General features: G+C 50.3%; 1 protein-coding gene across 3 annotated transcripts in view; it reads left to right on the plus strand.

The window, feature by feature from the left end:
- The first annotated feature begins 2,998 nt into the window (after positions 1-2,998).
- The window catches only part of Sec14l1 (SEC14 like lipid binding 1), a 43,330-nt gene continuing 29,724 nt past the window's right edge, over positions 2,999-16,604 (plus strand). For 2 of the 3 annotated variants that reach the window (XM_075990204.1, XM_075990202.1), the window contains exons 1-2: positions 2,999-3,166; positions 5,012-5,104. In XM_075990204.1, the coding sequence (XP_075846319.1) occupies positions 5,042-5,104 (63 nt within the window). In that variant the 5' untranslated portion in view covers positions 2,999-3,166; positions 5,012-5,041. Of the gene's footprint in view, positions 3,167-3,406; positions 3,556-5,011; positions 5,105-16,604 lie in introns of all 3 variants that reach the window. The other variant, XM_075990203.1, reaches the window with a different exon arrangement.

The raw sequence follows: 16,604 nt of genomic DNA on the forward strand, positions 1-16,604 counted from the left end.
TCATTTTTACCCTGATATGGAGCAACTTGGAGTGTAGGTTACACTGCATGACCAGCCTTCCTGCCCATTAAGTGTGCTCCTGTGAATGAATTCTGGCCAATGGAAAGTGTTATTTCAAGACAGGACGTTTGCTCTTCACTCCATCCTGCTGGTACTTGGAGGTGGCAGATTCCTTGTAGTGATGCCAAGCCACAAGTCAGTGGGGACAGATGTCCCTATGTCACTCCAATGAGACCCTTGCATCCACATGGCTTAGTCCTCAGGAATGAGACTTAGACTTCCTGTGCCAAAGTGACTTACCATTTTTATATCATGGAAATTCTTGTTACTTAATATGAGCATCAGCGTTGGTTTCACAAGATTTATATAGAATTTACTCTAACACAAGAGTCTCATTTTGGCAAATAATGGTGGGTCCCCCCCTCCATTCCCAGGACAGACTGCTCTTCTGAGCTAACAGTTCCCTCGCTGTTTGCTTTCACTTTCACTCAGCAAGACTGGGACCATTGCCTTAAACAATATGCCACAAACACAACCCAGTCCTATTAGATCTGTTAGACCTCAGTCCCGAGTTATGCCTTGAGTGAGTGGAAAGTCTTGAACCTGGAACCTTCCCTCCCACCCAGACACCTGTACCGTGTGACTGGTCCACCTGCAGGTTACTCGGACCTTTGTCTGAGGTGCTGACGGCTGGCTGGTCACAGAGTTAGAGGCCAGCTCTGGGCCTCATTCACACAAGCTGAGAAACCAGTGTCTCTGACTGCCACACTTTCCCTATCGGCTTTCGGTCATGGGCAGCCAAACGGGGTCACAGCACACTAGCACACTTCCCTCCGGTGAGAGTCGTCACCAGTGGACAGGGGGTGAGAACTCGGGGCTCGTGTGCAGAAGATCACAAGCCCCAGAGCCATTCATCAGGTCCCTGTGGATGTCTGGCACCTGAGCAGTCACGTGGATTTCCAAATAACCAAATGGGCTGGGTGTGTAAGCTGAGTGGCAAGCTATCTGCTTGGCCTATGTAAAACTTGGGTTGAACATTAGTGCCACAAAACAAACAGACAAAACCAGACCACACCCTCTCTCAAATATAGCATGTTCTACATCTAAACAAATGTTTTTATTTGGAATTGTTACTTTAGTGTAGCCTGGTGAGATGGCTCAGCTGGTTTTGTTTTATTTTGTTGGGTTTTGTTTGTTTTGGAGACAGGATCTCACTATGCAGCCTTGGCTGGCCTGGAACTTGCCACACAGCCCAGACTAGCCTCTAATTCATAGAAATCCACCTGCTTCTGCCTGACGATGAGATTAAAAACATGTACCACCACGCCCACTGAGGACCAATCTTATTTTATTAATGCTCTTATTCCTCCCTCTCTTCCCCTGGATTGTTTTATAGTTAATTCTAGATGTTAAATCATTTCAGGTAAAAATATCTCAGCATGTACCCCTGAAGGCATATTTCTCTCTTAATTTTTAAAAATTATTTTAATTTCTTTTTAGGTACACGGATGTTTTCGCCTGCAGGTTTGCTTGTGCACCACAGGCTTGCAGAGCCAGAGGAGGGCAGAAGAGGCTTCAGGACCCTGGAGACTGGAGCTATAGATGGTTATGAGCAGCCAAGTAGGTACTGAGAATCAAATCCATGTCCTCTGGAATAGCAGTCAGTGCAGTTAAGAGCATAAATTGTCTGGATAAGTGAATTTCCCAATTCCTCTTAATCTGTCAATTAGACTTGCCCTCATCTTTCTTTAGAGATTATTTGATAAAGAACGTTTGTTTGTATCCCTAAGGTCTGTGCTTTTCAGATTGTTCCCCACGGTGTCATTTAGCCCCACCCTCTATCCTCCATTTCCTGTAAATTTGTGGGTGTATCTGTAGACTAACTAGTCAGAACGGTGGGCTCTGGACAAAGCCATCTCAATAGGTGCTGGCCATTCACTCCTCCCAAGGGGCTCATTTTACCAACCTGTCTCTTCCAAAGTAAGGGGAATGATCCCTACATGAGGGACACGTCACCATCCGGTCTGAGTAACGTGGGTAGCAAAACTGGAAAATGATGGTTTGAGTTGGAAAACAGTGTGATCCAGCAATGAATGACAGGCCTGTGTGGTGGGTAAACAGGCCCTGAAGGAAATTCCCAAACTCCTCTATGCAAAGACAACCGCCCGGGGTGACGAATGTGAACGGAACAACACAGACATTGATGGAGAAATTGTGTGTTGCTTCTAAAACCAGCTTCGTAGTGTGGGTGGACGTGCCAGGAGTCCGCTTGTAGTCCCGTGTCCCTCCCCAGGACCCCTAAACTTTCCTGTGTGTCGTTCTCAAGTTTTAAAGTTGGCGATGCTGGAAAGTAAGACACACCGAGCACCCCACCGAGGGCCCTCACCTTAGCTCCATCCATCCCACAGCCCGACACTTCCCAGCCATCTGGATGGGTTGACAAGGGTGCTTGGGTTCCACCCAGATCTTCTCCGCCCGGTTTTGCTCCCGTCTCCATTACTAGACCAGAATGCGGTCAGGGTACCATAGGGGTGTAGGAGGATTCTGAAAAAAGGAAGCAACATGAGGGAAGCTCCACACGGAGCAGGAGCACAGCAGCCAAGATGGAGAACCGGCTGAGCTGACGACCCTCAGAGGTCCAAGTTCCAGCTCCGCGGAAGCACTCCAGTCTGGGTTCGCATTCGAATTTTCCACGCGGTTCGCGGCTGACAATTGCGAAGCCCCGCCCATCGCTATCGCCCCTCCCCTCCCCGTGACGCAAGGAGGAGGAGCCTCTGGGGCTCGCTTCGCCTCTGGGCAGATGACTTCCTGAGCTCCTCCTACGCACGCGCCGCTCGGGCACTCGCGCCGGCGCAGTTCGGCACCAGCCGGGCGGTCCCCTCCCCCCCACCCCCTCCCTAGCAACGGCCTCCCGCTCCCTCCTCCGCCCCTCGGCCTGGTGTGCGCACGCGCATTCCTTCCGGGGTTCGCCCCTCCCTCCCCGTCACCCGTAACAACCACTCGAGCCCTCGCCGCGCCCCTCGGCGCTCCCGCCCCGGCCCCCGTCCCCGGAACCGGCGGTCTAGCGGCGGCAGCCGAGCCTGTGGCACGGCTCTCTCCCCGCGGAGCCGCCGGCATGAACGCATCCCGCCGCCCCGCTTCCCCGACCCGGTCCTTTTGACAAGAGGTAAGCGCGCATCGTCGTGGAGACCTAGGAGCGCGGCCGGGTTCCCGCCCCCGTCCGGATCCCTTTGCCGAGGTGGCCGCGGGCGCTCGCCCTCTCCGGGACGGCAGAGCCGGCCGGGTCTTCAGCCGCTGCCGCCCCGATCTGGCCCGCCCCCTCCTCCGTCCAGCCCCGGCCTGCTGGGAGGCGCTCCCCCGGGGCCGACCCTGGGCTGATTTTCAAACACCAATCATCATGCAATAGAGGCAGCCCGGGCCTCCCGTGCCATTTGGCGGTGGTCAACTCCGGATGCCCGCGTGGGGAGCGGATCTGGACCAGGCTCCCCAAACCGAGAACCTGCCCGAATTCAGGGAGCTGGCGAGCAAGCTGGTCCTTCAGTGTAGTCACTTTGGGTAAGAGTTTCTTAATACAGGCATCATGCAGTGCTTGCATCCTCTCCCCTAACCGTCAGCACCTGGTAATCATCCTCCTTTTATTTGGGAGATAACCCGAAAACTAATTTTCTCAATTAAAAAAATGTAAACGATGATTAGATTCCCCAGCGAGCGACAGCATCGTAAGGTTTACGAGAGTGAGTGGAACGCGGTCTCCGCGCTCCAGGACGCGTCAGCGCCTGAATCAAGATTAATGAAGGCTTGAGTTTGGAGGAGAACCGAGGAGTTTGGCTCACGGCCTTATGGTTTGAAAGCCGGGAGTGTAAGATCATCTCACAGAGATGGAATCAGGAAAGGCGAATCGGGCATGCTTGAGGTCACCCAGAGTTACTAGCCTTTGTAGTTTTCCAACTGTTGGAAGGGTGGTTTTCCAGCTTAACCTGCTTGCTTCTTCCTAGTGCTGTGCCAAGCAAACCCGGAGTAGAGAAAGTTCCAGACCTGTTTAAAGCGTGTAAACATTGTAGAAGTGCAGCTATACCGATTGCAATTCTCTGAAATATATTAGCGTAGGCTTGTTGTTGTTTTTTTTTTTTTAACAGCTGGAAGTTGGGATAGTTAGATGCTCGGTTTTGAACTTTTGAAGGTCTTTACACCGTGTTTAGATAAAATAGCATCTTTACTGATTGAACCTTAGCAGGACTGGCGGTCTCTCTGGGTTTTTCTTTCTTTTTCTTTTCTCCCTCTCTTTTAAGTAGGTGAGCAAAATGCTCCAGCTGACTCTGAACACAAGGGTGTTTACTGAGAAAGTCACCCTTGCCAAGCCCTGGAGTGATTTTGTATGCAAAGGAGGGTTCCTTGACCTCAGGCTGGAGCCTGTAATTGATTACCTTTGCAGGGCCAAGGCTTTAGGAGGACTGAGGTTTTTGGAGCCCCTTCAGCTGAAGCTGGGCAGCTTCCTTGCTGTTTGAAGAGAGACTATGAAATTGGATCATAGAGTTAGGAAACAGGAAGCAACAGAAGTTCCCTTTAAAACCAGTTCTTAAGTATTCCAAAATTTGAGAAACAGTGGTCCTGCCCAGTGTCTGGTGTCACCCCCCCCCAGGCCCGTGTCAGCTGCTTCCCCCACACCCCACTTTTTGTGTCATCCCCAAAGCTTATGTCTTAATGTGTTACTATGTTTGTTTGGGTCCTTGTAGAAGTTGTTCAAGAGAACATAGTTAAATAATCGAATCCTTGAATCCTAGGATTTCATTGGTGTGGAGGACTAGATGCGGGGGACAGAAGGCCCCCCTCAGACCAGGGTGGCCCCATCCCGCCCCGTCAGACTGTTTCGGCATACCGACTTTAGTCTTTGTAGTGTGTTCTTGGGATTATAACCTGTGGTGGTCTCTTTAGGATGTGGCGTGATACGCAAGTTCCGACTCTCTTACTTTCTGTAATGTAGATATTTATTACACATATTTTTGTTTTTCAGGAGTAAGAAGATTGCTATTGAATTACAACCATGGTGCAGAAATACCAGTCCCCAGTGAGGGTGTATAAGCACCCCTTTGAGTTAATTATGGCTGTAAGTACCCCACGTTTCAGTTTACTCTGGCTTCTTTTTAAGATTAAATGTGGATGATCTGCAAATCTCTTCTTTGTTATCATTGTTTCCTTTGCTCTGCTGTTTCTGTGTTTGTGACTTGTGCCCAGATTTTTCTATGGTTTTTAAAATACAAGCCTCTGAAGCTGCAGATCTATGCGTTTGTGCTGTTGCAATGTTTCTGGGGTGATGGCTGAGAGCTTTCCTCGTTCTCCCTTGGAGAACACAGAAGTGGGATCCTGACCCAGCACTTCCTGTGGATTTTGCTGGTTTTTCTTTGTTCAAGTAGCTGCAGACAGGGAGCATGGTTTCTTCCATGTGATGCTTGTTTGGGTGAGAACTCTGGTCCTGAGGGAAGTCACCTCTGGCGGTCTCAGGATTGAGTACTGTGTGATGAAGTTTTCCCTATGTGTTAGTAAGCAGCGCTGCTACCTAAGTTTTTCCACCAAATAAGTCCATGATCCAAACCCAGTTCCACAATGAGGTAGCTAAAGTGTTTATTTGTCATCTATCTGAGCTGGGCTGACAACATTCACTAGGTTAAGAGGCCGAGCCCTGCTTTCAGTCTCTTGTAAATGACCGCAGAGCGTTCATGTCACAGTTAAGATGTGAGCCCCATATGGCCATACATGGCATACTCAGGAGAGTGCACCTACCGTGGAAATCACACACGAGGTGTACCTGTGCCTTTGGCACCAAGCTCAGAGCATGCACCACCCAGTAGGGGATGAACTCTGCTCCAGTTGGGGCCCTGTGCCCCTTCCTGTCAGAATGAGTATCCCAGGTTGGCCTGAAACTTATGATCTTGCTGCCTCAGGCTTCCAAGTGCTGGGAACTCTAACTGTGCACTGATATTCCTGGCTGCTGCCCTCCTTCCTACCCCTGGGTGACTGTTACCTGTTTCTGCTCTGTATGTGGAAATGCTCAGGAGTTCCTGTTCTTGGAGCTTCTCCTCTGCAGTGTGCTCTGAGATCAGTTAGATCAATAGCCTTGAAATGCAAAAGAAAAACTAACATCCTCTCAAGGGAACATTGCTTGCTCTTTTCCCGATTGAAGTATTACCTGTGCACAGCGAAAGGGCCTCAGTAGCTGTGCAGTTGATGAGTTTTAACAGTAGTCTCCGCCCACGCCTGTCGGGGTAGGACATTTGCATCCTTGACCACAGACGGCTCCTTGTACAGCTTTGTCAGGTGTGGGCCTTGCTTGTTGTTATGTGTGGGAGCTTTGTATCCTAAAAATAGTTTTGTATTTCCCCTAAATATTTTACGTGAATGATTAGAGAGAAAGACACTCTTCTGTTTACATGCTGGCTTGGCCTCTTGCCCCCCCTCCCCCCTTTCTTCTGTTTGCATGCAACCCCCCCACCCCCACCCACCCCCCGGACTTGAAGGGAGTTTTGTTAGAGGATGCATGCATGTGGTAGGAATCATACAGAAGTTCAGGAATTCCTGCTGGGACAGGCTGGAGCCTGGTGCTGGAGGGTGGCTCTTGGCAGCAGTTGGCTGTCGCTGGAACTTCTCCCTGTGGGACCACCTAGCTCCACCCGCCACTGACTCTGCCTACTCCTTTCCCTCCCTTGTGGCCTGCTGAACTGGCTTTCTTGTTGCAGTGGCCAGTTTGTGTCTCGTTTCCTTCTTCACATGCGGGAGAGAGGGACTGGACAGAGGCTGTGGTGTTCAGTGGGAAGTCACTTGACTTTGTTCAGTCCGCAAGGCTGCTGAAGTCGGGGAGCACCTGTGTGGGGAGGCACCAGGATGGAGCTGGCAGGTTATGTTGGCCAAAACTTGGTGTGTGAAAAAACTTGATGTGGGCTGTTAAGCTGGCTCCAGGGAGCGCTGGGGAGGCACTTGCTGCCTAGTTCAGTGATATGACCCAAGTGGCAGAAAGAGAGACCTGGTGTGAGTTGTCTTCTGACCTCCACACCCGCGCTCTGGCAGCATACTGCCCTTCTCCTAATAAATGTAAAGAAAGAGTTTGTTTTTTCGAAAATCTCGGTGTGAGTCTGTGGTCAGAGGCAGAGGTTAGCCTCTTCTAGCCCTGGATTTCATAAAAAGGTGTGTGGGTTGCTCAGTGTCCAGACTTCCTGATTTCCTTTATTGCTTTCAAAATTAGGAAGTTTGCTTTGCAAATTCTATGCATGACTTTTGCATAAACTCAAGTTGGTAGCCACCCCAGTTTTAAAGTCAAGCCGATTGTAAACTGCTTATGTTTTTGGCAGTGGCTAACTTCCTCTGGGGTTAATTTTTTTCTTAGGTGTGAAAATAAAATATATTTCCTTCCTCCTTCCAGAACTGGGATCCTCTGTTATCCAGTCTTACACAATGCCACTCTCCCTTTCCTGCTGCGACTTGGAGCATAAGAGCCTCAGCATTTGCTGTGCTTTATTTGTTTATTACTATTATTAATATCATTAATTGGTTTTTCGAGACAGCGCTGGCTGTCCTGGAACTCACTCTATAGACCAGGCTGCCTGCCTTACGCAAAGATCTGCCTGCCTCTTCCACCCAAGTGCTGGGACTAAAGGTGTGTGCCCCATGCCCAGCGTTTTCAGTACTGTCCCACTGTAGCTCAAGGGGGAGGGGAGCGCTACCCAGGTGTGTTGTGGTCTCCCAGGCGAAGGCTGGGAGTAAGGAACTACACCAGTTAGAGCTTTGTTCCTGTGAAGCCCGCGTTTGTGACTGAGGGAGCATCGCCTAGTGAGACAGGAGTCACACTTTTTAACTGCATCTCTATAGAGTTAATGAAAATTCACTGCTGGCTTGAGCGTCAACAACAAACAGAGCTGAAGTGAAGGTCTTGACATTCTGAGGTGTTTTAGTCAGCCCTTAGCCTAGAAATGGCTGCAGAGAAAGGGCCAGCTTCCTACTGCGGGGCTGAGGGCAGTTAGTGGGGGAGAGATGAGAGTCGAGTTCAGCGCTCTTTTCAGCACCCACGCCCCTGATAGTGCGCATCCCAGCGCATTTAGTGACGGCTCTGCTCCTTGATGATGTCCACATCCTTAGGGCTCAAGCCAGACACATTTCCTGGACTGGCTTTGTTCTTGCTTGGCTCCCTTGCCTGCACAAAGGGTTAATAGTCTCCTGGGAGGACCTGTGTGCTCCACAGATCAGGGGTCAGGACCAGGCAAAGGTTGACATTCTGCAGGGGTGTGGGTGTGGGGAGGCAGGGGCGGCAATGTTTTGCTTAGAAATTTTAGGACAAAGCACAGGTTTTAAAGCTCGGCCAGGTATAGCAATGTGTGAAGAGAATCTCAAATTCAGCCTGGACTGGGTGCAGAGTGAGACCCTGACTCAGAGATTTAGGTACTTCCTGAACTGTGTTAAAGACCCGCTGGCTGGACGGCTGGAAGAGGGGAACTCTGAGGGCCAGGGTGTGAGGCCCTGCTGACTGGATATGGAAGAGGGGAACTCTGAGGGCCAGGGTGTGAGGCCCTGCTGACTGGATATGTGAGAGGGGAACTCTGAGGGTCAGGGTGTGAGGCCCTGCTGACTGGATATGTGAGAGGGGAACTCTGAGGGCCAGGGTGTGAGAGCCTGGTCTGTTTCTGTCAAGGACAGCTGTCCCCGTGGACAGCTGAGATGTGTAATGGAAGGGCTCTGATGGCTTCTGCCCACCCCGCACTCACACATGTCCAGTCCTGCTCCTGCCCCAGCCTCCCTCCCCGTTTCCCTCCTGTCCACACTCCAGCTTCTCTGTCCCTGGTAGGACTGCTTGCCACTGAGCGCAGACACGCTGAAGATAGTGCCTTTGGGTCACACAGTTGATCCCCTCTGCCTCTCAGTCCCAGCACCTGTCCAGCCTGAGCCTTTGTCCCTTAAGTAGCAGTGACCCAGTTATTCGTTCATTTACCTCCTCAGCGGTTGAGCCCTTCAGGGCTCCTGTGGACCCCACCACTGTGGGTTCAAGAGGCGATTTCCCGCTGCCTGCTGCTCCTTCAGGGCCCTGCCTGCCTGTGTCCGGCCCTTTAAAATCAGTCTGTTCTGGCATGGTCTGTGAGCCTGGTGCCTCTGCCCCTCTATGTCTTTTTATATTCCCTTGCCTCACGTGTTTGCCTTCCCCATCTGTCTCTTCAGATCTTGTTCAGCGTGTCCTGCCCTGCTTCCCTGAAGCCTCTCAAGGCATGCCTCCTGTTCCCTTCCCTTTCCTTCCCCCGGATTCTTTTTTCTCCCGTTTGCTGCTGAGGGATGAACCCAGGCCGCACGCACCCTGGGCACGTGCCGCACTGCCTGCCGAGTCTCACCCACACTTCCGACTTGTTCTTAGTGTTATGTCAGCATTAGGCGCTTGGCTTGTGATTGCATTTGCTTTGCAAAGCTGCTGAGTGTTCCTCAGAGAGGGGTGTCGCCAATATTTCCCTTGTCTGAAAGCACAGGCATGTGGGGCCTGAGTAGCAGATTTCTGCTTGTTCCCCTGTACCCTGAGGACGGGCTCTGTCTGGATTTGGTGGGAACTCAGATCTGAACTGCAACTGTGACCTATTCTCATAGGCGTTTGTTTTCTCCATGAGAGAGGCACAGTGTCCTGGTCCTTAGGTTGTCCAGGGTGTCCCTAAAGAAGGCCCCTCTGTGACGATGAAGTGCTGTGCTTCTTTATCGTTTGAGATGCAGAGCCATTGGTACCCACAGGAGTGCAGTTGAAGAATAAGAAGCCTCCCTTGCAGGGTGGTTGTTGATCATATAGTCCACCAGACACATCCACGGCTGCCCTCCTCTGTTTCTTCCCATCTCACAGCCTCTCTCTAAAACAGCTGAAAGGAGGAGAAAGGTTGGCACAAGTCTCCATGCAAATTCTGCCGGCCCCAACTAATTTGTGAATAGCCAGTGATGGACAGCCACACCTCCTCGGCCTTTTTCTGTTACCCCTTCACCTACCTCCGCATACCAGACAAAAATGAGCCTCTCTTCAGTGAATCTTCTAGATCAAATGGCATTTATATTTAAGCTTTGTTATTCCAGCCATATGTAAACAAGACAAGGGGGAGCCCATGTTTCCTATTAGTCCCTGTGGACTCTGGGGCTGCTGGGCAGAATCTAAAGCTAGAGTGCGTCCTGAGGAGGTGGCTCTGCTCCCTGAAGGTGAGTAGCGTGGGCTGCCTGCTGGGGTCTGCAGATCAGTTGCAGTGTTGAGTGTGCAATGTTATCATCCAACGTTTTATTTTATTGTTTCTTACATTTGTTTTTAATGTGTGTGTTTGCCTGCATAGATGTAGGTGCAGATGTGTGTGCTTGGTATACTCATATGGCAGAAGAGGGCATCAGATCCACTCAGATCTGGAGTTCAGATGGTTGTGAGCTGCCATGTGGTGATGGGAATTGAACTTGGATTCTCTGCAAGAACAGCCAGTGCTCTTAACTGCTGAACCACCTCTCCGGTCCCCTTTTGTCTTCTTGAGCTGCATTTTCTTCCCTTCACTTTAGGTTTCATCCTTGGGTCTTTTTCTGTTTCTGATCCAGTTTCCAGTTTTGTGGTAATTAGACCCCATACTGCAGCTGGCTGCTGTTTGACCTTCAGATGGCCTGGTGCAGCGAGTTCCTCTCTCCTTTTTCTGTGGATTTAGACTCTCGATCTCCCTGCCTCCATCTCCAGAGGAGCTGAGATTATAGGGCTGCATCCCCATGCCTAGCTAGAGTTAATTTCTACTCTCACAAATGAGCACATTGCTCCAGAGGGGACCGCCTTAAATCACCCGTGCAGCCCAGTTCTGGAGAACAGGCCCTTCCCTCTGGTGGCGTCGAGGGTCCCAGTGGGTTGTTTGGAGGGTGTACTGTGCTCTCTGGTGAGGTTGCTGTTACTAGTTTGCATTTGGGGGGCTAGGCCTTCCCCGCCTTGACCCCACCCCTTTACACTCCAAGTCATGTTTACCGTGGGGGGCACATTGTGGGTGCTAGTGTTTTTGTAGAGAAACGAGACAGGATCAGATTTAACTCTGACAACAACAACAATGAAACAAAACAAAAAACCTGCCAAACATTGCATTATGGGAACTGTCAGGAATACACAAATAAAGAGAATCGTAGGCTGCCATGTACCCATCACCCAGTTCCTAAGTGTCATCTTCAGTGATTTTCTACTGTTCTCTTTGTATTCAAAATCAGATTGCTTGTGTATTAGTAAGTGTTTCTCCAGCTTTAAATAGACCATGTCTTATCACTGCAGTCAGTAGCCTTCCTTCCTCAGTATCACGGGTTCCATCTCCTCTTCAGTCAGTACCCGTCTTTTCTTGGCCACAGGTTCTACCTCCTTTTTAGTTACCTAAAAAGAAAAGGTTTAGGGCTTACTTCAATGGGTCTCAACCCCTTTGGGGTCTCTATCAGCTATCCTTCATATCAGATATTTACATTATGATTCATAATAGCAAAATAACAGTTATGAAGTAGCAATGGAGTAATTTTATGATTGGGGGCCACCACAACATAAAGAACCATATTAAAGGGTCGTAGCCCTAGGAAGGTTGAGAATCACTGGCTTACTTGCCTCCTGTTTCCAGTAGAATGGTTTGCATTTGGGTGCCTGTCTCTCGGTCCCTATATGTTCCCTGTTCACAGCTCCTTTCCACCTTGCTTTCATTCTGCCTCTGATTTGCTAGAGAAACTGGGTCTTAACCAAGGAGGCAAAGGGGGCCCAGTCTGAATCCAGTCATTTAACATTTAAACATGTTTTCCATCCTCCAAAGATGGGGGGGGGTTAAAACGTGCAGTAAAATCACCGTTCCTGTTCATTCCCTTGCTGCATGCAGGTGCTATGGAGGTGCACGCCAGGCGCCCGGTCTTCAGGGTAAACTGGGCCGTCCTATTTATAGTTTCTTTCTGACCCAGTGACTTGGGTGCACGCGTGTGCTCAGTGCCATGGCTTTATTGGCACAGTTTCCATGCAGTGTATTCTGGAAGCTCTTGGGGAAAGGCTGGTCTGTGGGAGGTGGGTGTGACCAGGTGTCCGCTTGTGCTGGTCACTTGGGCTCTGCCGTTTTCTACACTTCTTTCCTTCCAGCCCTTCCTGGATCTGACTCTTGAATAGAGAGCCAGGTTAGAGTGGGCTGGCTGCTGTTACAATCGGCCTGGACTTCTTGTGTGTTTCTGTGGTGCTGTGGTAAATGTAACATGGCAGATACTGCCTGTCCCCCTTGGAAAGGGCTGCTTGGAGCCTGGGGTGGCAGTCTTCATTTAAGGGAAATTGTATGCAGTTCCTGGAAGTCCCAGCTGCTGAGGAAGCTGATGCAGGATGCTGGTGATGTCCTGCTGATGCAGGATGCAGGGATACCAAGTAGGATCTCTTGAGGCTAGAATTTGAGACCAGCCTGGGCAACATAGTGAGAGCTTGCTTGGAGGAGGGGAGGAAAGGAAGGGAAAAAGCTGCTTTTTGTCTGTCTATCTGTCTTTCACAGATGTATGCTGCCCTGTTTGCATCTAGGGGTTTGGACAGTTACTAAGGTCGTCTTGCTCTTTATCCTGGAATGTACTAAACAGCCTTGTCTTAAGAACTTAAGAACGAGTGAGTCCTGGGAAGGGTGCTGGTGTCTCGACGGAACAGGCGACTTTATCTTTTTCTTGGGAAATTGAACTGCACTAAGCTGCATCCAGGCCTTGGTCCTGAAAGTTGTGACAGGGGTCACCTTGGAGCATCTTTTGGTCAGATGTGTTTGTGATTTACACTTGGGTCATGTCCCAAGAGAAGGATGCAGATCGAAGTTTGTGTTCAGGCTGAGATTGGTGGTTTCTGTCGCTGCTTGAGGAGCATGCTCGCCACACAGCACACTGCTTCTCTGTGTCCTGCTGGGCACAAGGTTTGTTTTAAGTAACATTCTTGACTCAGTGAGTGGTAATCTGATCTTTATGAAAAGATCTGAATCTGAGAAGTTATTAGTGACTCTGTTTCCTCGGTAGCTGTTATTCTGTGATGCCAACCACAAAATGCGCGTTTCTCTTCTTGCCTGTGATATATTAAAGCCAAGGCCAGAGCTAAAAGTTGCAGGTGCATATATTCAGAAGTAAGTTGATAAGAGAATAATGGGATGCTGCAGCATTGCGTCCAGACCCCGCCACCTGCGTTTTCACTGGTTAACAGCATTGTTTAGAACACGGTCCCTGCCTCCCTCCCTCCCTTTCTTTCTGATTTTTCCAGACAGGGTTTCTCTGTAGCTTTGGAGCCTGTCATGGAACTAGCTCTGTAGACCAGGCTGGCCTTGAACTCACAGAGATCCGCCTGCCTCTACTTCTACTAGTATTGGGATTAAAGGCGTGCACCACCACCACCCAGCTTAATTTCATTCAAGACTGGATAATATAATCCATTGTGTATATACAAATCCATTTATTCATTGATGAACATTTTGGTTGCTTCTTTCTTTTGGCTGTGAAGTATAATGTACATTTTAAACATTTTAAAAAATTCAGCGTGTCTCTGTGTGGAAGCGAGAAGACAACTGTCCGGAGTTTATTTCTTCCTTACACCGCGAGGTCCCAGGGAGCATCACCACGTTCACGTCCTTTACCCTCTGAGTCATCTCGCTAGCCCTGACACTGTTCTTTTTGGTTTTGTTAGATTTATTGTTATTTTATGTGTATGAGTGTTCATCTACATGTATGTATGTGTACCAAGTGTGTGCCTGGTGCCTGCAGAGTCCTAGAGTGTCAGATCCCTTGAAATGGAGTTGTGGCTCTTGTGAGCCACTGTGTGGGTGCTGGGAACCAAACCAGGTCCTCTACAAGACAGCAAGTGTTCTTGCCCATGAACATCTCTCCAGCCCACATTGTACATTTTAAAGACAACTTTTACTGTAATAATAACCAAAAAATAGTAATAATTGCATTCCTCCCCAGGTGTGTTGTTTGTTTGAAGACAGGGTCTTTCTCTGCAACCCATTCTGACCTCAAGTTCATGATTCTCCTGCCGTGGTTTCTTGAGCTCTGGTGTTATAGTGTGCAAGCAAGCCCAGCCCCAGCCCGGGCTTCACCTCGGGTGGACTCAGACCTCGGTCAGTCATTCCAAGGGCAGGTGTGATCATATCTCAGCTCATCTTTTTGTAGTGGAGACTCATACCCAGGGCCTTTTCCCTGTGGTACTGCTTCCCCGTTCAGCCAGACCCCTAGCGTGCTGTGGAAGTCGATGACAGCTGTCCTCCATAAGGAGAACTGGGGACCACAGTGACCAAACAGTGGCTTTCCACAGGTGGCCCTGCCCCTCGAGGGTTGGCGACTTCCTGTCTTTGAGACTTAAGCCTGAGCCCAGCAGGCTCTGCGATCAGCAGAGTGGATGGATAGCAATGTCTGTAGGAACTTTGCCTCACTTCCGCCAGCCCTGTCCCTGGCCTGCTGACTGACTACACGGCTTTGATTCTGGTTCATGACACCAGATAATATTTCCATAGCTCACTGTTCTTTTATGTGGGCAAACACATGACATTTTTAAAGCTGACAGCTGCAATTCCCTGGAACAGCAAATGCTTTTCTGAAGGCCACGGATTATCTTTTACACTGTGAAAAGTCAAGCAGCTCTGCCAAGTGAATGGGCTGGAACTTGACCTGAAGGACTGCGGAACTGTTGGAGGTGCATTTATATTGGTTTGTTCTGTTTGTTGCATTTCATCTTCTTTTTTGACACAGGCTCTCTCACCCATGCTGACCTCCATCTCAGCATAGGAGAGAATGACCTTTAGATTCCCATTGAACTTCCTGCCTCCTCTCAATACTAAAATTATAAAATTATAGGCATGTGCCACGCACCTGGTGTACGAGGCTCTGGACTGAGGCCAGGGCTTCCTACAGGCTCGGAAGCTAGGAGAGTAACATCCCAACTGAGCTGCCCCCAGCCCCAGTGGCCTTGTGGTCTCTAATGGGGACTGGCTAGTGCTGGGCTTTTACTTTGATAATCGAGGAGTGTGCATCAACACACAGAGATCTTCCGCTTTCCACGTGTGGCAGGTGCCGTCAGGCAGCAGCAGTTGCTTCATTGAATTTTCTATGAGCAGCAGATAATGCTCTTGCCATAGCCAAGCGCTAACACAGGGTGGGTTAGCATGCTGCTGCTGTGTTAGAGCCAGTACAGTGCAGGCTACTTTGTGGGCCTGAGCTGCAGGAGTGAGGGTTTAGACAGAGGGAAGGGGAGGGAGTAGTAGTCCGCAGCCTGCTGAGCAGAGAGAGCCAGGGAGAGTGTCTTCTATCAAGGAGCAGCTGGGCCTGCATGGGTCTGTGTCCCAGTTATCATGTTCAGCTGAATGAGTGCTGCTACTTCAAGTTTGTCCTTGTGTAAGGTGCCCCTGCCCCCCAGTTTCCTTGTGTGATTGTTTTTGATGCCGCCTCTGGCTCTGTTGGCCAGCTTGACTCAAACTCCTGGCTGAAGCCATCCTCCCACCCCAGTCTCCTTGAGTGACTGGGAGCGCAGGTGCTGGTACACTGGTCTTCTGGTACACGGTACCCATTTAAACGACATCATAATAAAACAACCGCTCAGCACGCGGGATCGAAGGACTAGTCTATCTACAAGGGGTTGTTATCTGGGAGTAAGGGTGACATGCACCTGTAATCTCAGCTCATGGCATGTAAAGATGGAGCGTCTGAAACCAGTCTGGGCACACTCTAAGACTCCCATCAGCAGGAACATGCCCCGGGCACAGAGGTGTTGCTTTACTCTCAGGAACCCATGTCGGCCAGTGTGATGACCCTTCTCTCCCTTTGGTGCAGCACTGGCTGCTGTGGCCCTCTGAGGTTGCTGTACCAGGAAGTTGGCCTCTCAAGAGCATGTAGCCCAGGCTGGCTTCAACCTTGTGGCCTTCCTGCTTCAGCTTCCAGAATGCTGGGGTTACAGGTGCGAGCCAGCACGCATGGCTCAAACGCTTCGAACTTGAAGAAACTTAGAGAATATCAGTTCTGTAGCAGTAAGGCCAAGGAGGACTGTGTGTCGTAGGGGGGTGGGAAGTGGTTCCGTGCACCCAATAAACCACCTTCTGGAGAGGTGACACAGCTCATTGCTCTGTGCTGGTTCGCAGGTGTGCAGTGGGCAGCAGAGCCATCGCCACAGGCTGTCTGAGAGGCCATCTGTCTTGGCCTAGAGACCAGCCTGGCCTCTTGTGTGGCTGACAGGGAGCCTGCTGCTGAACCAGCTTTTGCAAAGCGAAGAGAAAAGGTCCGGGATTATGAGGCAGCATGGGAGCATGCTGCCGCGCCACGTTACTGCCCAGGCTGCGCACACATGTAAGGTTTGAAACTGCCCTCTGAGGGGCTGCCCCAGCCTGCTGTGGGCTGACGGTGTGCTGCAGACCAGAGTGAGCCCTTTGTGCACACAGCCTGAGCCCTCCTCCAGCCCTTTAGATGTTGGGCAGCATTCAGTTGTCCAGGGGCCAGTCTGCAGTCTTGCTTTGGGAAACTTGAGCTGGGCATTGGTGGCGCACACCTTTAATCTCAGCACTGGGGAGGGCGAGGTGGATCTCTTAAGTTCCAGGCCAGCCTGGTCTACAGAGCGAATTCCAGGACAGCCAGGGCTACACAGA

The sequence above is a fragment of the Microtus pennsylvanicus genome, chromosome 11 (assembly GCF_037038515.1).
Source record: "Microtus pennsylvanicus isolate mMicPen1 chromosome 11, mMicPen1.hap1, whole genome shotgun sequence".
Classification (NCBI taxonomy): Eukaryota; Metazoa; Chordata; class Mammalia; order Rodentia; family Cricetidae; genus Microtus; species Microtus pennsylvanicus.